At 41.0% G+C, this 18684-nt stretch overlaps 1 protein-coding gene across 5 annotated transcripts in view; it reads left to right on the top strand.

Moving 5' to 3' along the window:
* Positions 1 to 18684, top strand: part of LOC140185139 (amyloid beta precursor like protein 2-like) — a 156677-nt gene that overhangs the window by 48399 nt on the left and 89594 nt on the right. For all 5 annotated transcript variants that reach the window (XM_072238506.1, XM_072238501.1, XM_072238505.1 and 2 more), the window contains exon 4: positions 14191 to 14303. In XM_072238506.1, the coding sequence (XP_072094607.1) occupies positions 14191 to 14303 (113 nt within the window). The remainder of the gene's footprint in view (positions 1 to 14190; positions 14304 to 18684) is intronic.

Genomic DNA, 18684 nt, shown 5'->3' on the forward strand with positions numbered 1-18684 from the left:
TAAAAGGAATAGATGGGACAGAGTTTGTCAAATGTGTTCAGGACAGTTTCCTTAATCGTTACATAGAAGTCCCAATGCTAGAATATGGGATACATGATCTGTTATTAGGGAGTAAGACAGGGCAGGTGACAGAAGTTTGTGTAGGGGGACACTTTGCATCCAGTGACCACAATGCCATTAGTTTCAAAGTAAATGTACAAGGAAATAGGTCTGCTCTGCAAATTGAGATTCCTAATTGGAGAAAGGCCAATTTTAATATCAGAAGTGATCTGGCAAGTGTGGATTGAGACAGGCTGTTTTCTGGCAAAGGTGTACTTGGAAAGTGGGAGGCCTCCAAAAAACAAAATTTTGAGAGTACAAAGCTTGTATGTGCCTATCAGAATAAAAGGTAAAGATTCCAATAGGAAACCTTGGTTTTCAAGAGATATTGAAGCCCTGATTAAGAGAATAAAAGGAGATGCATAGCAGGTAAGGCAAGTAGGAACAAATTGAGGTGCTTGTGGAGTACAAGAAATACAGGAGAACATGCAAGAAATAATTCAGGAAGGCTAAAAGAAGGCATGAAGTTGCTCTAGCAGACAAGGTGAAGGAGCATCCTAAGGGATTCTACAGATGTGTAAAGTGCAACAGGATTGCAAGGGACAAAATTGCTCCTCTGGAAGACCAGAATGGTAATTCATATGTGGAGCCAAACCAGATGGGGGAGGTTTAAATAAATTCTTTGCATCTGTATTTACTCAGGAGATGGACGCAGAGTCTATAGAAGTGAGGCAAAGTGGCATCAACTTCATGGACCCTGTATAGATTACAGAGGAGGAGGTGTATGTTACCCTGAGGCAAATCAGGGTGGATAAGTCCCCAAGGCCTGACAAGGTATTCCTGGACCCTATGGGAGGAAAGTGCAGAAATTGCTGGGCCCCTAGCAGAGATATTTAAATCATCCTTAGCAACAGGAGAGGTACCAGAGGATTGGAGGATAGCCAATGTTGTTCTGCTGTTTAAAAAAGGTTCTGAATAGAAAATAGGCCAGTGAGTATGACACCAGTTGTGGGAAAGGTATTAGAAGGTATTCTAAGGGACCGGATATACAAGTATTTGGATAGACCTGGACTGATTTTCAGTGTGGCCTCGTGTGTGGTAGGTGATGTCTAACCAATCTTAGAGAGTTTTTCAAGGAAGTTACCAGGAAAGCGGATGAAGGCAAGGCAGAGAATGTTGTCTACATGGACTTTAGTAAGGCATTTGACAAGGTCTTGCATGGCAGGCTGGTCAAGAAGGTTCAGTCACTGGGTATTGAATTTAGGTAGTAAATTGGATTAGATATTGGCTTTGTGAGAGAAACCAGAGATTGGTAGCAGATGGTTGCCTCTGACTGGAGGCCTGTGACTAGTGGTGTGCCGCAGGGATTGGTGCTAGGTGGTTGTCATCTATATCAATGATCTGGATGATAATGTGGTAAACTAGATCAGCAAATTTGCAGATGACACCAAGATTGCGGGTGTAGTAGAAAGTGAGGAAGACTTTCATGGCTTGCAGAGGGATCTGCACCAGTTGAGAAATGGCAGATCGAATTTAATGCAGACAAGTGCGAGCTGTTGCACTTTGGTAAGACCAACCACGGTAGATCTTACTCAGTGAACTGTAGGGCACTGCGTAATGTGGTAGAACAAAGGGATCTGGGAATACAGGTCCATAATTCATTGGAAGTGGCATCACAGGTATAGATAGGGTGTAAAAAGAGGCACATTGGCCTCCATAAAACAACGTATTGAGTACAGAAGATGGGATGTTATGTTGAAGTTGTAACTGATGTTGATGAGGCCTTATTTGGAGTATTGTGTGCAGTTTTGGTTACCTACCTACAGGAAAGATGGAAACAGGTTTGAAAGAGTGCAGAGAATTTACAAGGATGTTGCTGGATCTGGAAGACCTGGGTTACAAGGAAAGTCTGAATAGGTTCAGACTATTCTTTAGAACGTCGAAGGTTGAGAGAAGATTTGATATACTAAATTATGAAGGGTATAGATAGGGTAAATGCAAGAAGGCTTTTTTCCACTGAGGTTGGGTGGTACTACATGGGTTAAGGGTGAAAGGTGGAAAGTTTAAGGGGAACATGAGGGGAAACTTTTTCACTCAGAGGGTCGTGAGAGTGTGGAATGAGTTGCCAGCACAAGTGGTGCATGCGAGCTCAATTTTCAATGTTTAAAAGAAGTTTCGATAGTACAAGGATAGTAGGAATATGGATCGCTGTGGTCCAGGTACAGATCGATGGGAGTAGGCAGCTTAAGTGGTTTTGGCATGGACTAGATGTGCCAAAGGACCTGTTTCTATATTGTAGTTTTTTGTGACTCTATATGACCAGGAAGAGGACAGAACAACACTTAAAACTACAACTTTATGGTAGAGAATTAGAAAGTGTGGATACCTTAATTTTTAGGAATTTGGTTTGATAAAAGACTCGCATGGTTAACTCATATTTGGGAAATAATAATGAAAAGTAAGAAAGTGCTAAATGTGTTTAATAGGAAAGGAGTGGGGAGCTGATTGGAACACACACACACACACACACACACACACACACACACACACACATCACTCTCTCACTATGGTGTATGGATCAGCATCACACAGTATGCTCAAGAAACTGGATATAATTCACAGTCAAGCACTAAGGTTAATCAGTGGGGCAGTAAGGACAACACCAGTGGTGGCAATGCAGGTGGACTTGGGAGAGACACCTCTGGAACTGAGAAGATCACAGCTTGTGTTAACATATTGGGTAAACCTCTCCGGGCATGGAGAAAATCATCCAATGAAACAGCTTTTAGATCCATGCTGGGAAAAAGAAAGAAAGAAAATCAGAAGTTTTACAAGGACTTTGAAAGGAAAAGCGGAAATGACAGGAATTAGTAATAAGGCAGTGAGTGCTACAGTGCCTTTTCCTGGGCCGCCTCCGTGGCTGTGTGAAGCACCAGAGACGGATCTTCAAATATTCAAAATGAGGCAGAAAAATAGAGAAATGATTTTACATCAAGATATAGTTGAATCTTGGGTAAATAATACTTATTATGGATATTTACAAATATACACAGATGGTTTAAAAATGGTACTAGTAGATGAGGGGTAGGATTGGTAGTGCCTGGTTTTAACATTAGAAAGCAGGTGAGGATAAATGACGATTTCTCAGTGTAGACAGGTGAAATCTCAGCTGGATATTAGCTTTGCAGTGGGTGGGGAAAGTGAGACCGATGCGAGTTGTAACATTGTCTGATTCAGGCACAACAATCAGGAGTCTAAAAGATTTGCATTCAGAGGCAAGCCCAGACATTATGTGTGAGATAATACAAACCGTATTTAGATTTAAAATGATGGGAGTCTGGGTGCGTTTTCTGTGGATTTCAGCACAGTGGGAATGAGCAAATTAGCAAAGGAGGCAACTAGACGAGAAGTGGGCATTCAAATAAATTACAGTAAAGGAGAAACGAAAAACATTATTAAAATGAAATCAGAAAACATGTGGAGAGAACAATGGGATGAAGGGAGAACAGGAAGACATCTTTGATATTTGGAAAGAAGTGGGATGGTGGAGGAATGCAGGAGGGAGGAGGTGATGATATTTGAGATTGAGGTTTGGGCCCACAGGGTTAAATAGTATATTGTTTCTTAATGAAGAAATACAATACTGGGAGGTGTGAGTGTTGTAAACAACAAGAAACAGTTGACCATGTACTAGCGAGGAGTCCAAGATATAATCAAGAGAGGGGGTGGTTGATTTTAAAGTTATCATGGAATAAAATGCAATTTAACATTAACGGTATTTTGCAGAAAGGATCACAGGATTATTGCTTCAAGTAAATAGTGCAGTTCCTTAAGAATACAGGTCTTTTTCATAGAATTTGATACAAATATAAATATATAGGATTTAGATATCTTGACTCACGCTCCAGTTCAGAAGATGGCGGTAGCGTGCCTTAAAGCTGTTTTGCCAACCACCATAAAACTTTAATAGTAGTAGTAGAAGTTGTGGGACGGGAGTTGTGTTCACTGGGCTGGATTTAAGTAAAAGAAGGAAGGGAGGTTTTGAATGTGCCCCTGTTTCTGATATCAATCCAATTAGACTAAGGATTTGAAAGAAAAATATTGGGAGATATTGTGGGTGCAAAACTTATAAGAGACGGGGCACTCTTAGTATTTTGTAAAACTAGTAAGCAATGTGAGAAAGCTTTGTAATTCAAAGGTGTATGAGGAGGGAAAGTAACACAAATTGTATTGAATAACAGTGGCTTTGGGGGCGGGGGTAATCTCTGGAGTGCCTCCAGATGTATCCATGGACTAAGTTTAAAAAATGTTTAGTTTGGGGAAAAGTTATGGATGCTAAACATTTAAAAAGGTTTCGTGGTGGAGTTAGAACACATAGCTTATTGATGGTGTTTAAATTTGATGGGGGAAAATGTTGCCGGATATGGTTAATTTAGGTTATATGAATTTTCTGGTTTGAGTCTCTGTGCCACCCCCTCTGAGATGTTTTCAGTGTCAAAAGTTTGGTCATGTAGCAGCTGTGTGTTAGGGTAAAAAGCGGTGTAGTGGATGTGGTGGAGAACATGATTATGGCAATTGTGGAGAAGGTGTCAGGCTAATTTGTAGCAACTGTGGAGGAGAACTCGGTTCTGCTTTCCAGGTTGTCCTGTGTATAAAAAAAGCTGTGGAAGTGCAGTGTGTTTGGCGTTTCATATGCAGGGGCTCTGCAGAAAGTACAGAAGACAGTGTCAATGGGACCTATTAATATCCAGAATACAGATAGATTTAAGAGAGTATTTGAAGTGCATAATTGTATAATAAAGGATTCTCTGTTGATTAACTAAAGTTTGTCACTTTCATGGCAGATGTGATAAATTGTACACAAACTAAAATTATATTAAAAGCTGCAGAAAACATTTAGCGATAAAGAACTTTATAAGTTATTAATGATGCCTTACAAGGAGGAGTAAATAATGTTCAGACTTCAAAGGAGTGTTGTTAATGGTTTTTTGTGAATCTTACAATGGAATGCTGGAAGCCTGCTAGCTAATAGTCAAGAATTTTAGAAATTTATTGAAGATTTACCAAATAGGTGAAACCTGGTTGAAATCTGTCCAAGTTTTAAGATACAAGATTATGTTGATATAAAAAATGGGCAATGAAGGAGGAGTGACTACCTTTGTCAAAAGTGGGATAGTACACAGGTTTGGAGATTGGGGTTCTTTGAGTCAATTGTGGTTGAATTTGGAGAAAGAATCGTGAAGTACAGATGATAAATATTTATAACCCTTGCCTGATTGTGTGGGTGGAAATGGGAAAAATAAGGTTATATGCAGATTTCTTCCTATTTGCGTTATATGGTGTGGGTATTCTAATGCCTCTAGTACAAAGCGGGATTGTCGTGACACAAATGTGAATGGGACAGTGGTGGAAGAATTTCTGGAAAAGTGTTTGGTGTGCTTGAATGATAGGAATAGAAGGATGAATCTACTGTTTCTGCTTTCAATCTTACACTGATATCTGAGGATATAGAAAAGGTGTGGAACTGGGAAGTGTAGAATGATACACCAGTGGGGAGTGATCATTTCCCGATTATCTGTACAATGGGAATAAACGTGTATAGGAGAAAAGGATATCGTATCCCCAGATGGAATTTTAAAAAGTAAATAAGGATGTTCTTGATGACTTCTGTGTGGTTTTGGAGGATATCAAGCTGAGTAATAATACCTTGTGCTCTGTACTGAACTCAATAGCTGAGGAATCAATTCCCAGATTGTTGGGCGATAATAAAAGGAGAGCTGTTCCCTGGTTGACAGAAGAATATAAAAGAGCTGTGAAGGAGGGGAATAAAGCTTTTGGGAAAGTTAGGCAGTGTTACTCCTACTCATCTTTCATACAATATAAAAGAGCTGAAGCTATAGTTAGAAAAGTAGTGAGAAGGACAAAGAAAAGGGGAAGTTTGGGGTACGATACAGAAATGGTTCAATATCTGTCATTACTGCGATGGACTCAGTTCTGAAGCGCACGAGGACCCCAAGCAAACTTATTGAGGTCTGGACCCCACAAGAGCATGCTGTTATGCCGTTGAACTGCACACTTGAATCAAAGACAAGTGGTATTTGTGCAGGTTTTGGGGGTGGTAAACACTGAAGTTGGGCAAATACCAGTTTTCTTTGTTAGGATCTGGTGGAGGAGCTAAGTCAGCATAATTGTTCCTGAAGAGTCTCTCCATGAACTCCGCATAATGACCTTTCATTTCTGGTTTCCTTCTGAATGTGCGACTGAAGGACACGAGTTTACTCAGGGCCCGCTCTCTGTTCTTTGATGGGACTTGTCATGGAGAGTGATAAGGAAGAGGAACTACCCAACTGATTGATTTGTCTTTGCTAAACTCTTTGTTCATGATTTGAACGAAGACCTCATCTTCAAATGAAGGTGCCAGCTTATAATCATCTTCTGAGTGACAGAAGACCAGCTTGCCTAAATCTGGTTGAGCAGAGATATTTCAGGGCGCTTGGTCTGCTTACCTACATTCTTCTCTTTCATATAGATTCTACTCTCACAGGGTCTGAGATGAGTTGGGCACCTGTTTTCCAGGACATTAGTCTTAAATGTACTGACGGTGGGCTGATGAGCACCAGTAAGGCAGACTTCACCCACTGTGACCAACACCCCCCCCCCTCCAACCCAGGTCTGGTCGTTAGGCATAAGGTTCACATATCTTATGTGCGCAGATGGTGTCTCTGCAAAGCAACAGGTGAATCTCAGCAGAAGAGTCAAGTGGGGGAGTCTAACCAGCTGTGTCCTTAAGATGTGAATGACTGTGTGCATCTTCAGGAATTTGGATTTCATCCCAGTTGGGAATATGGTCACACTCTCTGAGGGTTGATTAAGGTAAGCAGACCTACTGTCTCATTGACTCCATGACAAATCCACTGGCTTTTCTTCCAGCAACTGCTAATGTTCCAGAGCATATCTTTAGAGTGTATGGGGAAACAGAACTTTGAATACTGAATATGTCAAAGAATGGTGATTGTTGCCAATGGTACATTGCTGTAATCATCTAATATCACATATGCCTTTAATTTTTACTCAGGTTGTCCTATCGGATAGATGTTGGCTCAACATTTTAGAGCAGGATTTACCTTGGAAGCCTTCCCTGCATACATTTGTACATGAGGAAGTAGCTACATTTGATGGATGCTCAGCTAGCTCCCACTGTGTTCTGCACAGCTGTCTGGATGAAGTGCTGATGTGTACTGGTCACTGTTGCACTCAGTGCAATGTATGTTAGCTTCACAGTCTTTTGCTTGGTGCTCTGCTGAAGAACATTTGAAAATACTGAGTGCTTCTTTGGAAGGTGTCACTCATTTACAAATGCTTCTTCTCTGAAACCTCTGCTTTTCTTGAAGGGGTGAGGCTTCTTACAGACAGGAGTTCATGATAGAGTTTTCTACTCCAGTTTTGTTGACTATGATAGGGGTTCTGGATTCCCATGCTTTTGCTGGAGACCTCTCTTTGAGCTGTTGCCAGAAGGTGTGAGCCTAAAACTAGGATCATTTTGCATTTCTGTGTGGCAGCAGATGAATTCCACAAAGAATTAAAATGGCAACTAGTGGGCATGAAGCTTCGTTTTATACTTGAAATCTTTGGTTACCCACTGTTATTGCATTTTGCTTGTTAGTTTCTCCACTATAAGGTTTATCCCTCTTGCTGTATCCAAGAAACTTAGTCCTGGTAGGTCATCCTCGTTTTTTGCAGCTTGCAGTTCCGACAACAGAACTGCAAGCTCTGGTAGCTTCTGTGATTCTTTGCATGAGAGCTTTGGAAAGCTATCGGGTCTGCTGAAGGAGATTCTTCAATTGCTTCTGGAGAGTCTTGCTCTTGTCCAGCCACTGCCACAGTATTTGTAACCCCGCAACTGGACTATTAATGTGCACTGCCCTAATCCTTTTTGTATGTTGCTTTCTGTTAAGCCACTTGCAAAGAAGGTATAGCTCTTTGCTAGATTTGAGACTAGGTCCTTCCACGGGATTGTGAAATCTTGACTTCCGGGACAGATAACTGGCAGACTGGTTGTCAAGCACCTTTAGTCCTGCTGTGACTAGGACTCGACAAGACAAATCTAATGCACCTGCGGCTTGTGAATTGTGGAGACTGGTTTGCATAATGTGTATCCTGGGATAGATGGAAGCTCTTACTATCCATGTCTGTGCAAATTGGGTTGGTATCGGTAGCAACTCTTGACTGAGGTTTTTGTTGTGATGAAACTGCAGAATGGAGTGTTGTGGGTCTTTGCTGCTGCGGACCTTGACTGTCAAAATATGGATAATGTGAAAGGCATGTTGGCTGCATGGTGTGGGCAGCTTTCCTTGTAGAGCTGAAGCACTGTCTTTTTTATAGCCAAAAATGTGTTTGGATATATTCTTTTGTAAGCTGCATTGGGTGTTTGGACTGATTCTGGTTGTAGATTCACCACTGTCAAAGTCTGCTGCTGCTCAGTACATCTCTGCCTCCACTGAGGTAGCCTCAGCTTCATGCTGTTATGAGCTTTCTCCGTTTACATCTCAACTTCGCGTTCATCACAAACTGCTCTCATTCTTTCTGATTCAGCTTTGGCACGAGCTCATGCTGCAGCTTTGCTAGTTGGATTCATTCGAACGTTGCGATGACGAGATCAATGCACCACATTCTGCTCTGACCTCTAGGTGTTGCGATCGATGTTGCTTGGGTCAGAAGCCAACATTGTGTAGTGTTCAGACGCGTATCCAGTCCATGGGCGAAGCCTTTGAAGATGAGTTATCTTTTTACTCTACTCCCCTCACAGTATGTATATACAAAGCTATGCAGTGAGTTCAATGCTTTCTCAAAAGACGGAAGCTTCCTTCAGGATTTTTAATGAGATCTTAGTCGTGAAACTGCAGTAAGTTAAGTAAAATACACATTAAAGTCAATACAGGATTACCACACACCTGAATACACTAATACTGTTGATTATTCCTGCAATCAGTGTTCCGTAACTATGCCATGTAAACAAAAGTAAACTCGTGGCGCAACGTAGCTTAACAAACGATAAACCATACTTCCTTCAAAATCTATTTACTTAAATATACGTGAATATTAACAAAACTTAATACTCACATACTGCTGTTTCGAGGACAAATAAAGAGTGGTTGGGGATAGACATCTTTCCATCGTGCTTCAAAATGAAATCCAAGTTAACCCATGCAGGAAATTATATAAAAAGCAGCTTACGTACAGGAAGCGATATTCATACAAAACAAAACTGCACCCCTAGAGGCCAGAAACATCTTCCAGACAGATCTTTCCAAACATCAGTATTTTTGCTAGTGCAAAAGGAAAAGAAATACCAGAATGTCGAATATGGTGGCATGGTTAGAGTGCAGTACAATGCAGAACAAATAAAGCAATAGGGCTGTAACGAGGTAGGTTGAGAGATCAAAAGTTCATTTTTATTCTACATGAAGTATCTTTAAGAGTTTAATCACAGGTGGATAAGGTTAGGGTTATAGCGTTCTGAATGCTATTTGCTTACTTTTTCCTGCTATTTCCTGGCGAAGGGTCTCAGCCTGAAAGGTCGACTGCACCTCTTCCCAGAGATGCTGCCTGGCCTGCTGCGTTCACCAGCAACTTTTATGTGTGTTGCTTGAATTTCCAGCATCTGCAGAATTCCTGTTGTTTGCTTACTTTTATTGTTAGCATGATTTTTTTCTCTCTGCTCATTGGGTATTTGTCGGTCTTTTTTTAAATTGGGTTCTTTTGGGTTTCTTGTTTTGTGGCTGCCTGTAAGAAGCCAATCTCAAGGCTGTATAATGTATACATTGATAATAAATGTACTTTGAAATTTGAGGTTAGGCTGAGGAGGCTACATTGCCTTATCTTTCTATTCCTTGTGTTTTAACACTTAGTTCACAAGTCATGTGTTTCATTTCCTGATTCTCCTTTCTATTTACTTTATTCCCTGAGATGGATGACTGAGCTGATGGATGGGAATGATGGAATACATGCTGAGAAATACCGGGGTGGAAGATGTAATAATGTTTCTTCCCCCCATCCCTCTTTCTTTTGCTCCAATGTGTGTACTACTGACATTTCATGCATCACAGGACAGCTGGTTGCTCTGACAAACTGACACCCATCACTTGCTGGTGCTGCTTTGCAATCTGTTAGACTTCATTTTGAGCCACTCCTAATACATTTAAAACCTTCCCTTTCATATCTTTTATATGGTGGATGGGATGATCAGTTGAGTTCAGTGATGTGTTTCTTTACAGTGATATTGCTCTTGGGCTAGTTCTCTGTTCTTGTTTCCCATACATATGTGTGTGGGTTGTAAATGGTGCTTTGAATTACATTCCCACAAATAACATCTCATTTGTGATATGAGGATTAAAAATGTTTGACAAGGGAATAATCTCTAAATTCTGCCATGGAACTTGTTTGCTTACCTGAAGGAATAGGTCAGGATCTCAGGATCTCAACAGTACTGCACAGTTTTATGAGTCTAGTCTTCAAATCAGAGAGAGATATAGAACAGAAACAGGTCCCCCCCCGCCCCCTCAGATTCTACCACAACAGAAGCAATTTACATTGGGCATTACAGAGTACGCCAACTTTCATGTCTTTGGGGTGTTTGAAGAAAGCAAGAGCACCTGGAAGAAACCAAGGGAGCACATACAAACCTCACCCAGGCAGCACCCAAGGTCAAGATTGAACTTGGTTCTTTGGTGCTATGAGGCAGCAGCTCTACCAGCTGTGCCACTTTGCTGCCCTGATCCAGTGCAAGTCTCTGGCTTGGGTCTATAACTCATTTACTGGGTTGCTCAGAATTGAATGACAGTATAATTGCACATGAAAGAGCAACATTTATCACCTGGATTAAGACTAATGGTCATGGATTAATCTCATCAGTGGGGTCATCTACTCACCTCTCACTTAGTAGTGCAAGTGAAATGGAGGAAGAAATATAAATATAATTGGCATTGTTTCATTATTGCCTCATGTGAAAACCTTGAATTGCTTAGTGTTCATACAGATTCAGTGTCTCGAGGTAGGTAGAACAATGTAATTCAATAATAGACTGCAGAATGAAGTTCAACAGCTACCAGGTGCAATGCAGGTAAACAATAAGGTATAAGATCAAAGTAAGGTAGATTGTGAGGTCAAAAGTCCATCTTACTGTACAAGGGAATCATTATAACAGTAGGGTAGAAGCTGTCTTTGAGCCAGGTGATGCATGCTTTCAGACTTTTGTATCTCTTCTGCCCAATGGAAGAGGAGAGAAGAGAGAATGTCTAAGATAGGTGGGATCTTTGATTATGTTGCTTGCTTTACTGAGACAGCAAGAAGCACAGACAAGTGCACAGAGTCGAGGCTGGTTTCCGTGATGTGCTGAGCCATGTCCATAACTCTGCAGTTTCTTTCAGTCACGTGCAGAGTAGTTGCAATACCAAGGCGTTATGCATCCAGATTTAAGTGTGGAGGGGGCTGTGAGTGGTGCAAGTTCTCCTGAAGTCAATAACTATCTCCTTTGTCTTGTTGACATTAAGAAAAAGGTTACTTGCCTGCTACCAGACCTCAAGCTCTTTGACCTCTTCTCTGTAGGCCTTCTCATCGTCGTGGGTGATAAGCCCCACCATTGTCGTGTAATGGATGAACTTGATGATGTAGTTGCTAATGTGTGTGGCCATGCAGTCATGTGTGAACAGAGTGCACAACAATGGGCTCAGCACACAGCCCTGGGGGGCACCCGTGTTAGGATGATGGGGAGGGAGGAGCGGTTGTGCATTCTGACTATCTGAGGTCTGTTCATTAGGAAGTTTGTTAGGAATGCTTTCTTTGGTGCATCAATAAAAATTTGGGCCTACATTGACCAAACCCAGGCCTAACCATTGTACCATAGTTTCTGTATCTCCCATAGCCATCTGGTCCCTCATGCCATTTTTCATTGTCTTGTGCCCAGTGACAGTTACATCCACAGTGATGAAGTGTTTTGAGAGGTTGGTGTTGAAGCATATCAGCTTCTGTTTGAGTGGCAACTTGGATCCGCTTTAGTTTGCCTACCAGGGCAACAGGTCCACAGAAGTTGCCATGTTATTGGCTCTTCACACTACCCTGGAACATCTGGACAGCAAAGGTGCAGCCATCTGGATGCTCTTTATCTATTACAGCTTGGCATTTAACACCATCATCCCCTCAAAACTAATCAGTAAACTCCAAGACCTGGGTCTCAATGCTACCCCTGTGCAATTGGATCCTGGATTTCCTCACTTGCAGACCCAGTCAGTATGGATGGGCAAAAACAACTTCACAATCTCCATCCGCACAGGTGCACCACAGGGCTTTGTGTTTAGCCCCCTGCTCTACTCGATTTACACCTATGACTGTGTAGTTAAGTACAGCTTCAACACCGTATTCAAGTTTGCTGATGACGACACTGTTGTGGGCTGTATTAAAGGTGGTGATGAATCAGCATATAGGTGGAAGATAGAAAATTTGGCTGAGTGGTGTCATAATAACAACCTCTCACTTAATGTCAGCAAGACCAAGGAACTGATTGTAGACTTAAAGAGTGGGAAACCAAAGATCCATGAGCCAGTACTCATCAAAGGATCAGAGGTGGAGAGGGTCAGTAACTTTAAATTCCTGAGTGTCACTATCTCAGAGAACCCATCATATAAATGTAATTATAAAGAAAGTACAACAGTGCCTCTACTTAGAAGGCTGTGGTGATTTGGCATGATATCAAAAACCTTGGCAAATGTCTATAGATGTGTGGTGGAAAGTGTACTGACTGGCTGCATTACAGCCTGGCATGGGAACACCAATGTCTTTTGAGTGGAAAATTCTACTCAAGGTAGTGGATTCTGCCCTGTACATCACTGGTAAAGCCCTCCCGACCATTGAACACATCTCCATGAAATGTAGCTGTAGAAAAGCAGCGTCCATCATGAAGGGTCCTCACCACCCAGGTCATGCCCTTTTCTCACTGCTGCCATCAGGTCGAAGGTATAAGTACCTCAGGACTCGTACCACCAGATTCAAGAACAGTTGCTACCCCCTCGACTATTGGGCTCTTAAACAAAAGAGGATACCTACATTCATTCTATTTCTGGTGGCCCCACAGCCAATGAACTCACTTTAAGGTCTCTTTTATCTTGTTATTTCATGCCCTCATTATTTATTTCTATTTATTTATATTTGCATTTGCACAGTTTGTTGTCTTCTATGTTCTTGCTCTTTCATTGATCCTGTTTACAGTTACTATTCTATACATTTGTGTGTCTGCAAGAAAAAGAAACTCAGGGTTGTGGTGACATATATGTACTCGGATAATAAATTTTATTTTGAACTTTGTTTAGATTTAAGAACTTGGTCTAAGATTGTTCAAAATCATATATAACTTTGGTCATTATTTTAACTCTTCCTAAGTTACTTAACTGCCAGATGAACAGGAAAGACCTTTTTGGTACAGCCATCACTATATTGGGTGAGGAGTGGTGTAGTTTCATTGGTAGAAGGAATGGAGGGGTAGGGAATGTGGAGGAGAAATTTGACAGAATGCTAGAGATCTGCTAGAGAATGGGTGTGGAGGCATATGTTCTGAGCACATTTGAAAAGTAGCTTGAAGAGACCAATAGCAGGGAAGTAGGAGTAATCTAAGTGCCTTAATTTTTGGTTAATGTGGACAAGATAAGCAGGATGGCCCTGTGACAAGCCATGCATTTTATGCTGTGTCTGCTCGCCATTTGATGAAACTAGAGTTATAGGTTTTTAACACACAAAAGCTAGTTGATTTTAAAGAGCATCAAAATCCTTGTTTATCTGTTTTAATAAAATCTCTAAATTTTATCTAAATTTGTTATCTGGATTTAGAGAAACTTTGCAGAATCTTCTTTTCAGAAGCCAGATTGTTGAGGTTGGAATTTCATTGAATCATACACCACAGAAGTAGGCTGTGTGAATTTAACATGCCCATGTCACTCATCAAAGAAATTTTCAATTAGCACCCCAAAGGTGTTGAAACCATGGATGCATGTAACCATGGAGCTTCTCTACTCAATGTGTGATGTTCTTGGGTGTTTGAAAACTAGTCTCTATCGTTCCTCCTGGAGACTTTTAATACAGATTCAATTATTTTGCTTTTTTTAGTAGGTGAGTTTGTGAGCGATGTGCTACTTGTTCCAGAAAAATGCCGGTTCTTCCACAAAGAGCAAATGGATAAGTGTCAGAGTCACCAGTCCTGGCAGACGGTTGCTAAAGCGGTAAGAACTAAATGCAATGGTGGTGGGAGGGCTGCAGACAGACCTGGCAAACATTTGTTGGCTCTTTGACATGTATATCTGTCAAATCATTTTGTTCCCTGTGTTGGCATTATTCAGTAACCATTTAAGTAGATCTTAACAATAAGCAATCTGGTTTCTCTTGCATTCTACCAGCAACTTCCTTACTGTTTCTGGTTAATTTTGTATTCTACTGCCACAGTTCCATTAGTCAAAAGTGGGAGCTTTCCTTAGACTCCAGAAGGAATTAAAGGATGGCAATCATATCTAGCTTCTAATAATTGTCTATTTTGAAGTTTTGCAATAGATACAAAAGTGGAAAATGCTGAAGGAACTCAGCTGGTCAAGCAGTGTTTCTGGGGTGAAAAAAGTTTCCCAAAGGTATTTTTTCAGAACTATGAAAGGCCCTCAGTTCTGAGGAAGAAGTTCCTGACCTAGAGCATCCTCAGATACTGCTTGACTGGCTGAGTTCTCCAGCATTTTCTATTTTTATATAGCTTCCAGCATCTGCAGTTTAACAATACTATTTTGAAACTGATTTTTTTTTCTAATATTAATAGGTGTGGATAAAAAGGAATCACATTTATGTTGTTAAATTCTTAACTTCTAGATGTCCTAAAGTGTTTTGCATGCAGTCAACACCTTTGAAGATGTGGGAGACAGTTAATTTTTGTCATAGCAAAATCTCACACAGAGCAATGTGTTGATGATCAGAAACTGATCATGTTCTGATGAAAGAGCTTCAACCTAAGACTCTTTAAAAAGGTGTTGCCTGAGCTTGTTAATGTTTCCAACATTTGCTGTTTTCATTTGTTGGGTTGTTCAATGATTTGAAGCAAATTTAATTGAGTCACAGCTAGTTAATAATTATTTTGGACAGACTAGTGTAAAATGTAATTGAAAATCATAAAAAAACTTCAGATACTGGAAATAGAGTCAGAAAAATCTAGAAATATTCAACAGTTCAAGCAGCATCTCTGGAGAGATGAACAGTTAATGTTTCAGCAAATGTCACTTGGACCAGGAATGGTTAGAAAATAAACATTTTACGTTGCAGAGAAGGAAGTATAAATACGATGTCTATGAGAACATGAGGAAAGAGAAACTGAGTGGCAGAGTTGTTGCTGGTTGAGAAAGGGCGGTGAAGGGTTTTGTAATTGCAGATGTAAATAAAAGGAAATGATTGAGGACATATGTGCATGTAGATGCTGGATCTGCAGGATAAGAACGTGACAATTGCTAGAAGTCGGTCATCAGTGTCTGTGGAACTGGAAAAACTGAGATAATATTACAGATTGATTAATTGTGTGTGATTCTTGATGTGTACTGAGAAAAACCCAGCAACTGATACCTGCAACGAAACATGTGGTGACTTCAAATTATTGAAGCAGTGTTCACAGACAGGTAACAACGAACAGTCTGCTTTGAAATGAAGAAAAAATAGAATTTACCTTTTGCAGAAAGGATGTCTGTGATTTTTGTATCCATTAAGTAATAAAGTCACACTAATTTCATGATTTGGAACTAATGACAATGCAGTCAAGATGATGTTTGGCTCTGGTTGCAAATTGATACAATTTATATCAATGACTTGGATTAAGACACCAAGAGTGTTGCTAACTTTACTGATAACACAAAGATCCATGGGAAAGAAGAAGCAAAGAGGATATGAAGGGATATGGGTAAATCAATGGGATAGCAAAATATCAGGCAAATGGGTTTTCATAAACACAAGAAAGTCTACAAATGCTGGAAATCCAAAGCAATACACACCCAAAATGCTGGAGGAATGCAGCAGCTCAGGCAGCATCCATAAAAATGAATAGTCACTTGGTTTAACTGCAGGAAAATGTGAAATTGTCCATTTTAGCAGGATTTTTTTTAAAGAAAAAAATCATGCTAAATGGTAAGAGATTGGCTGGCTCTGAGAAACAGAGGGATCTGGGTGTCTCAGTACATGGTTAGCAAAAGGCCAATATGGCAGGTAATTTAGAATGCAAAAAGAAAGTTATCATATGTTACAAAGAAATTGAAAGTAGGGAGGTTGTGTTTCAGTTATGTAGTGCATCTTGAGCTGTGTCCATGTCTCCTTTCTGCTGAACCTCTGCCTTCAGATGCCTTTAAAGCTGTTAGTTTTCCTTTGAGGAAAGGTTAACCTTCCTATCCAGGAATCCCTTGCATTTGCAGTTAATTGGGTCTTCTGCAACACTCACAACAGGCTGGAGGAATTCAGCAGGTTGGGCAGCATCCATGGAAACGATCAGTCAACGTTTCGGGCCGGAACCCTTCGTCAGGACTGAAGAGGGAAGGGGCAGGGGCCCTATAACAAGGTGGGGGGAGGGTGGGGAGGAGAAAGCTGGTAGGTTCCAGGTGGAAAACCAGTTAAGGGGAAAGATAAAGGGGTGGGGGAGGGGAAGCAGGGAGGGGATAGGCAGGAAAGGTGAAGAAGGAATAGGGGAAAACACAATGGGTAGTAGAAGGAGGCGGAACCATGAGGGAGGTGATAGGCAGCTGGGGGAGGGGGCAGAGCCCTCCCCTTCCCCCATCCCAGTTTCACTCTGTTGTTTGTAGGGTATTGTCTGAGAAAAGTCAGGTTTGAATTCTTAGGAGTTTCAACATTGATCTTGTGGCAACTCTCCTTTTGACCTTTTGGGTCTAGGTTGACAGAGATAATGGAATACATTAGGTGGTGATCAGTCCAGCAGCCATCATTGCTTGCCTTGACATGCAATGCAGACAAATTTTGTGTCCCTTGCTTGAGACAAGGGTATAAATGAGCAGATTCCTGTACTTATATAGTGGGTGTTGCTATGCTGCCTTAATGCTAATCTGGTGAAAACAGGTGTCGACTATGACAAGGCCATGCTTCAAATATTTTGTCAAAAGTAACACACTTCATTGAGAAAGTGCTTCCACTGTCCTACCTTTTCACTTGGCATTTGAAGCTCATGGCATTTTGCCATTACCTTCGACCAAGTTTCTTTTAAAGTCGGTAGAAGTCCTCCTTGTCTGTCCTTCCCTCATTCAAAGCTTAAAGTATTGGGGCATATGCATATTGGTCTTAACGCATGATGGATGAAAAGCTCAATGGTTTGCCAGGAACCGTGACATATAGGTTCTTCGTCACTGTAAAGTCCATTTATGACCCCAACTCTCAGGGCCATGCCCCAGTAAGAGCCAGGAATAGAGACAGCGAGGTTGGTAATGGCAGAATAGTTCTCAACCGTGACTCTGAACTGATGTGTGTCCTTGACTTCAGCCTACCTACCACTTCAGTTTGTCAAGAAGGCTACATCTTAACTAAAAAATGGCAAGTTCTTAGGAACAGTTGGTGTCGTACAGCATAGAAATGGGCAATTCAGTCCACCATGTCTACCTTTTTGTCCATTTAAACCAATCTCATTTGTCCGGATTATGACTATAGCCTTCTATGCCTTGCCTGTTAAGTGTCTAAATGCTTCTTAAACACAGTAATTCTATCTGACTCCACCACCGCTTCTGGCAAAGTTATCAGATATCAAACACTCTCTATGTAAACAAAACAAAAACTCCTTAGATTCCCTTTAAAATTCCTTCCTCCCATCTTAAACCTATTTTGCTTTTGATACTCTTGCCAATGGAAGAAGATGGTGACTATCCTATTGGTGTTTTTCTTATTTTTATATACTTCCAAGTCATCCCTTTGCCTCTTTTTCTCCAAGATAAGCAAGCCTGGCCTATCCAGTCTCTCCCCATAGCTAAAGTCCTCCAATCCAGTTAACATCCTAGTGAATCTCCTCTACTCTTTCCAGTACAACCAAACCACATTTTTTTTTAACTGTAGTGTGGCAATCAGAACTACAAGATGGAACTTAGGTTACAGGGAGTGGAGCTGAGGTGGGGGGTGGGGGAGGATCAACCATGATTAAAAGGTGGAGTAGACTCAATGGACCAAATGGCCTAATTCTACTCCAATGTCTTATGGTCTTACAATATTCCAACTTTTATATTCTATGCCCTGACCCATGAAGGCAAGCATGTTAGATGCTATTTCAGGCAACAATGCATCTAGATTCTAGTTTTTTCCCCTTTTTATCAGTTTAATTCCTGAGCACCTTACCGCTTACTGTCTTTGTTGCACTAGATTCCAACATCTACAGTCATTTTCCATAATCACCTTGTAATTTATAGAATTGTGGTCAGTGGTTCACAAGTATCCCCTTACTGACACTTCTGCCAGGGGTGGTCGTAGAGGCAGATACTAAAAAACATACTTCCAACATCCCTCCCCCATACTTTTCTCCAGTCACCTTAAAATTATGCTTTGTCCTGGCAAAAAGTCTCTGGATATCCACTCAATGTTTGCCTCTTATTATCTCATACA

The sequence above is a fragment of the Mobula birostris genome, chromosome 20 (assembly GCF_030028105.1).
Source record: "Mobula birostris isolate sMobBir1 chromosome 20, sMobBir1.hap1, whole genome shotgun sequence".
In the NCBI taxonomy this organism is placed as follows: Eukaryota; Metazoa; Chordata; class Chondrichthyes; order Myliobatiformes; family Myliobatidae; genus Mobula; species Mobula birostris.